Source organism: Zingiber officinale, chromosome 6A (assembly GCF_018446385.1).
Source record: "Zingiber officinale cultivar Zhangliang chromosome 6A, Zo_v1.1, whole genome shotgun sequence".
Classification (NCBI taxonomy): Eukaryota; Viridiplantae; Streptophyta; class Magnoliopsida; order Zingiberales; family Zingiberaceae; genus Zingiber; species Zingiber officinale.
Genome location: NC_055997.1, coordinates 118,268,757 through 118,275,314, shown reverse-complemented (window position 1 = coordinate 118,275,314; position 6,558 = coordinate 118,268,757). Strand labels below are relative to the sequence as shown.

Below are 6,558 nucleotides of genomic sequence, written 5' to 3'. Positions count from 1 at the left end.
GATTAAGAGTACGCACATCCATAATAATAGAGATTTTGTTCTTTTATGTAGTCAGTATAAAAAGAAATACCCCCAAATGGTCCTGCTCAATACACACATAGTGTACTAGTGTAATTTTATAGTTAAGATAAACTAATACCAAATTATACTACAATCACTCCAATGGTTTGCCCCATTCCATCTTCGTTGTGAGCTACTATTTATAATTTATGAGGAATTGATAACATGATCTTCTGTGTCACACCAAACACCATGTTATCTGCAATATAAATTAAATGGACAACTGCATTTAACTAAATGCAGACATGACCAATGTGATTCTCATTTCAAAACAAATGTTTTATAACAAAAGCTAGTCTTTTAGTATACATCCCAACAGATGAAGGGCCCCACCCTGCTACCACAGTGGAGGTCAAAGAAAGTCAAAGTCAAGGCGGTCAACGCGCATATGACATTAGCCAATCGGGCGAAGCGTCCCCCGACCGGGGAAAAGGCTCTGACCCGCTGTCGCCTTCAACACGGGGAGCATTCAAACAACCGATGCTCAAGGTTGAACGATGTGTAGAAGTTGAGTCAAGCGGCTACCCCGTTCGGCCAGACAACAAAGCCTGACACCGACAGAGTTCAACCTCGGTCGAGTGGCTACCCCGCTCGGCTTGACAGCAAGTCTCGACAGTGGCATAGTGGAACTTCGTTCAAGCAGACAAGGAGTATCGAGGTTCTAGCCGACCGGATGAGGCACTAGAGTGACGAATAGACGACCGAGCAGCCAACCCACTCGGCCTGGCGGTACAGTACGTTGATATCCCTCAACATCCTTTTGGGAATTGGTGTCCCCGACACCGGGCATGGGTTGTCAGAAGATCGTACGGCAGAAGGTTCCACTGTCACTTCAGAGATATGCTCGGCTTGTTAAGGTACTGTGTCAGGGACACTTTATTGACAAGTCTTTTCAAGGAAAGCTTTGAGAAACATGCTCGCCTTGGGAAGTGTGCACGCACGCTATCAGAACTCTATATAAAAGGGGGTCCAAGCATCGACAGAGGTATGCAATACACGTGATATTTATTGTTTACACTACAGTAGTCTTCTTGTTGCTCCGTTTTCCACTTCATCGTTGGTGACTGACTTGAGCATCGGAGGGCCAACGTCAGGGACCCATTCCTTAGCTCGGCACTGACGTAGTCTATGTTATAGGTCCGCGCGGAGTCCACAGGATGTCAACATGAGCGCCACATCCCCAAATTTCCATCTTTTTGACTTTCAGACAGGATCAATGTTCATAGTTCAAGATACGTGACTATCATCTTGACTTCAAGCAGTCCGTGGCTAGAGTTCACAATAATTTCGAAAATTTATAGTGTCAATAATTGATACATCATCAACTAAGGTACAAAATTTAATTTTTATAAAATAGAAATAAATTATGTATTTTACTTTTATACACAATCAACTGAAGGTACCTTCTGATTAGAGCAAAGTTTTATTGATTTAACAATTAGGTACAATTCTTGCCCTTTTTTAACAATTACGTCCAATTGGTCGTGGCTTTAGTTTTGATACTTATCTTACTATTTAATATAACACTTAACACTTCAGTTCTTCTAGATCTTAAACCCTAGTTTTCTTTTAGTTCCCTCAAAAATGTCATACTTTGAATGCTACTTCATTTACATTCACAACACCAAAAATAATAAATTTGTATTATTTTAAACTTAGGTATACTCAGTGTGGTTTTTTTTTGATAAAATATAGGCATTTTATAAACATTGAGAGTTATTTTTAGGTTTTTTTTCTCAAAATTTACGAGCTTGGATTGAATTTGTGTTTTTTTTTTCATAAATTGATACTGTTTTAAGCTTAAGTATATTTTGTATTCTTTATCAAAATTTAGACTGAGTGTAAATGAAATGACATTTGAAATATGTCAATTTAGAGAAGATCAGGAGGGGACCAGAGTTTAGGATTAGAAGATCTATTTAGGTACTTTAATGCTAAAAAAAGATATATTATGAAGTTTTTTTCTTAGACATACTTTTAGAATTTTATACTTATCAAAATGTTTATCCACTAAATTTTTTTATCAACTCTTATTATCTTTATAATTTAGGCCAAATGTTTATCCACTATATTATTTTTTTTAATTTTTAATTATTATGAATAATTTAAAATTATAAAATTTTATAAATTATTATATTTATATTTGAATAAATTTTTTAAAATAAATCTACAATTACATTATATATATTAATAAATAAATTTATTTATAAATTAAACTTAATATTATTTAAATTTATTTTTTATAATATTTTTTTAAAGCAATATAAAATAAATTTTATCAAATTGAATATTATTTTTTTTCATAAAAATCCGATTTATTTACGGCACATAGTCACCCATCTCAACCGTTCATTCCAGCTAGTCACAGATGGCGACCCGTCGCCTCGTGGCGACGCATTTATTTATTAGAAACAATTAATCGTCACAAAATTCATCGACAAGTCCAATCGAAATCGATGATCACGATCGCCGTCGTTACGAGTAGTAGTAACTGCTTTGCGTATTTCGATCGATCAAAATCTGTGTTTTTTCAAGAGGAGAAAGAAAAGAAAGGTCACGTCCATCTCCATCTCCCCTTGCTTTGCTTTTATTTGCAGGCGAGAATAGGGAAATCATTATTGCAGTTGAAGGGAGGAAGAAAATTAAACCAAAAGGCATCTGTTCTAGCAATTTCTTGTGTTTGTTTGCTGTTGATTACTTGTTCTTGGGTGGTTACGGGAAAAAAAAAAGTTCATTTGGATTTTTGTGTGAGCGTAGAAGTGGCGGCGTCTTGTTTGGGGGCAAAAAGTTGGAATTTTACAAATTTTAAGGCGTCAGTTATAGCCAAAATGATTTACCTTTTTTTATTATTCTTCTTGGAACGAAATTGGTGGAATTTGTTGTAGAAATCGCTCCGATCGAGAGAGCATTGCTTACAATCTGAGTTTTTATTTTATTTTTGTTTTGTTTTCAGGGTTAAAATCCTCGATCAGAATTCGATCTTTGCTCGATTGTCTCCTGATTACGTACATCGATTGTGATTCTTCCCCGTGTGCTTTGCTCACCGGCGACGTCGCCGTCGCCGCCACGCCGTTCTCCATGGCGGGCTCCCCCGTATCCCTCGATTACTGGCGGAAGTTCTTCCGCAGCGCCAATGGCGATATCTTCGAGGTGATGGAGCAAGCCGTGGTCGTGGCGGCGACGGATTACCCCGACGAGTTCCGGAGCCGGAGGGCTCAGTTGGCGGAGAAGCTCTTCACCGCCCTGCTCCCCCGGTGTTTTGGTTGCGTAGGCGCCGCCGACGGGGAGGAAGGCGACGGCAGCGTCAAGAGGGATGATGTGGTGAAACGTAGCAACGATGACTACGGGCCTGAGGATCTGAACGGGATCGTGAGCAACTACAGCTACGACGAGGCGGAGGCGCTCACGGAGGAGATCGAAGAGGCGAACGAGGTAGTCACTGAGGTTTCAAGGATAAAGCAGATCCTTGTCAACTACCAAGATGAGGTTTGTGTCATTGTCTTCCTTCAGAAACTCCATTCCTGGGATGCCTTTGATACGGCACGTACATTGTTCGATACACTGCTTTGCTGAATGTTCAGAATAGGATCATTGACAGTCTTTGCAAGATCTCAAGTAGCTTATCATTTTACTCGATTTGTTTTGCTCTTTTTTGCAGTCTGATAGTGTGTTGTTTGAATCCTTGAGAAGACTGCAGTTGATGGAACTCTCTGTTGAAGTACTTATGGTGAGGAATATAAATAGTTTTAGGATATTTTCTATTGTTCCTTTGAGTTATATGGTGGAGTTCTTGATCAGAAAGCTATATACTGCTTGAGTTATACTGAATTTATCTATTTTTGGCCTTAGGCAACTGCAATCGGAAGGGCAGTTAGTGGTGTGCGGAAGCACAACTCTAAGCAAATTCGCCATCTTGCACGAACACTTATTGAGTAAGCCTCACTTTTATGTATCAAAATTTATTTTGAGGTCAGAAAGAAATAGTCTAGCGAAGATGCACAGGGTTGTTTTATCTATATGATTCATCACCTTGAAACTCATACACTGATACTCCTAGTGAATACCCTGACAATTTCCTTTCTAGCCTTCACTTTCTTTTTCTGTTTTTGTGCTTGTTCATTTATGCTATTTTCATTTTATTTCATCCAATATCAATTTCTTGAGGTACTCATCCTAATATACAGATTGGATTAATTACATCATTTATGCATGATGATGTAATTCCTAACGGCCGCGGAGTTTTTCTATCAACTTCATCGCCATCTAGTGCATTAATATGCATTATCCATTCAGAGGCTTGTCTAACCATACTTCTGTTGTCGTAGGGGTTGGAAGGTTTTGGCTGATGAATGGGTAAGTGCTACACCTGCCATTCCAGGTAAACAATCGTTTACTTGTGAGTTTTGTTACTTTCTTTTGTTTATAATGTTTACCTCTATTAGTTACAAACAAATCATTTGCAGAGAACTCTCCGGATTCCATAAATCTTCCTATGGAAGATGAGGAAGGTCTCCCTTTCCCTCCATTAGATGAAGGAGCTCTATTTGCTACCCAAACTGCTCCTATGCAGCTGTCTAAGGTGTGATCATTCGATAAATATTTTTGATATAGTACTTGTTCTATCCATCATAATGCAGAAAATGAACTAACTGGTTTCTATTTCCTGTCCTGTTGTTCGGTTGGATATGAAGTTCTTTGATGAAATGGATGATGATGGAAGTGAGTAACTTTGCTTGTCTATGCCTTTTGTTTTATTACCCTTCCTCAATTTTTTCATACATTGATGAAGGTTCGACCTACTGTAAATTCTACAGATTTTAGAAATAATAATGGTTCTGAAGAGAACAGGGAAAACCCAAGCATTCAAATCTATGATCCAAAGCAGAAACAACAGCTTCCAAAGCAAGCGACAATCCCCAAAGATAAGGGAGAGACAAGGAGGCAAGCACCAGGGATTGCAGCAGACTTAAAGGAAGATTCAAGCGGACAAGAATGGCGATGTTTATCAAATCCTGAAGATAAAGGGCTGGTGAAGCAGAAAGTATTAGTTAAACAAGAAAAGCTTCGAGAAACATTTATTAACCAGGCAAATCAGGAAGCTGCTGTGAGCAAGCAAAGAATGCCTGTTTCTGGGTCTGGCAAACCGTCAAAGCTAATCTCTGAGCAGAAAGCTAGCACGGAGGCGAAACTGAAACGGATTCAAGACAATTCCGCACTTCATAGGAAGTCATCCGGACCTATGCAAGATGTAAGTTTCACTGATTTTTTATACATTCAGATAATCTAGTGCTGGGATACAAACTAGTAAAGCATCCTCCACTCTAGCAGAAAACCAAACACTCAGAGGATGCCCAGATACGAGCAAAACTAGAAATCGCAAAGCGGAAGCTTCAGGAAGGGTACCAGCAAGCAGAAAACGGTCTGTCTCAATACTAACATTCTATCTTTTAATGCTAACAACAATTGTCAAATTGATGGCTACTTGACATTCATGTATTGCAGCAAAAAAACAACGAACAATACAAGTGATGGAGCTGCATGATCTACCCAAAAAGGTCGTCAACAAGCCACAATTTTCAAAATCCAAGAACAAGATCAAGGGTTGGGCAAATGGTCGCCGCTAGACATTGTTAACAATGGATTTGCACAACAACTTGCATTCATGACTCTTCTGTTTTCAGTCATGGATCTTCTGTTTTCGTCACAGAAAACAATCCGCAGATATCGACTCTGTCCACTTCTGGCAATTGCAGACACAAAAACAAATATTTCTTGTCTTTTGATTATATCTTGTCTTAAGGAAGTCTTTGTTGTGATGAGGAGATTGAAAAGTTTAGATGGCTACAAATTATTATTTCTTTGGAGATTTTAATATGTATAAAGGCATCAATGAGTTGCCAATCAGTTGATTTTTTTGTTAACACCATAAAAAAAGGGAGAAAAGGAAGGAAGAATCTCTTTATCTTCTTCTTATTTCAGATTTACTTCTATTGTATAAAGTTTGAAGTTTGTTATTTACGCTTGCTTTTTAGAGTTTATTAATAATTATTATTTTTTAAATGTTGAGTTTTATTAATGTTACTATGCCAAAAGATAATTATGTTCCTCTCAAATCTCCCTCAGAGTCCATCTCGAATAGTTAGAGGGTGGGAGTATTTTTTATTTTTTATAGGATGGGAGTATTTTTTTTATGCAACATGTTAATAAAAAAGATATGTTTACCAACTCTTTTTATTTTTTTCCAATACAATTATTATTATTATTATTATTATTATTATTTAAATAGTGTATAATTTTTTATAATTCGCTCCTCTTCTACATCAAATCATATTATGTTCTCACCTAGTCACCTGCATTTCCGCAAGAAGGGCATGATGATGATCGTGATCCATGAGGTGCCCCTGAGCTTCGGCTCCAATGCCATGCCCTGCATCGCCATGGGCACTGAGGCCTCTCCTCGGCCGCCCTTAGACACCACTCGGGACGCCATGCATCCAC

At 38.1% G+C, this 6,558-nt stretch overlaps 1 protein-coding gene across 2 annotated transcripts; it reads left to right on the top strand.

Moving 5' to 3' along the window:
- The first annotated feature begins 2,474 nt into the window (after window positions 1-2,474).
- LOC121997693 (probable mediator of RNA polymerase II transcription subunit 26b) lies at window positions 2,475-6,111 on the top strand. 2 transcript variants are annotated; one of them, XM_042552247.1, is made up of 10 exons: window positions 2,475-2,613; window positions 3,014-3,546; window positions 3,719-3,787; window positions 3,910-3,992; window positions 4,386-4,438; window positions 4,524-4,639; window positions 4,752-4,779; window positions 4,875-5,308; window positions 5,389-5,479; window positions 5,563-6,111. In XM_042552247.1, exons 1-10 carry the CDS (start codon window positions 2,517-2,519, stop codon window positions 5,682-5,684), a joined length of 1,626 nt encoding a protein of 541 aa, XP_042408181.1. In that variant the 5' UTR covers window positions 2,475-2,516; the 3' UTR covers window positions 5,685-6,111. The 2 variants fall into 2 exon arrangements, with proteins under 2 accessions (XP_042408181.1, XP_042408182.1); XM_042552248.1 differs by having other exon boundaries at window positions 2,590-2,714.
- Window positions 6,112-6,558: the final 447 nt, after the last annotated feature.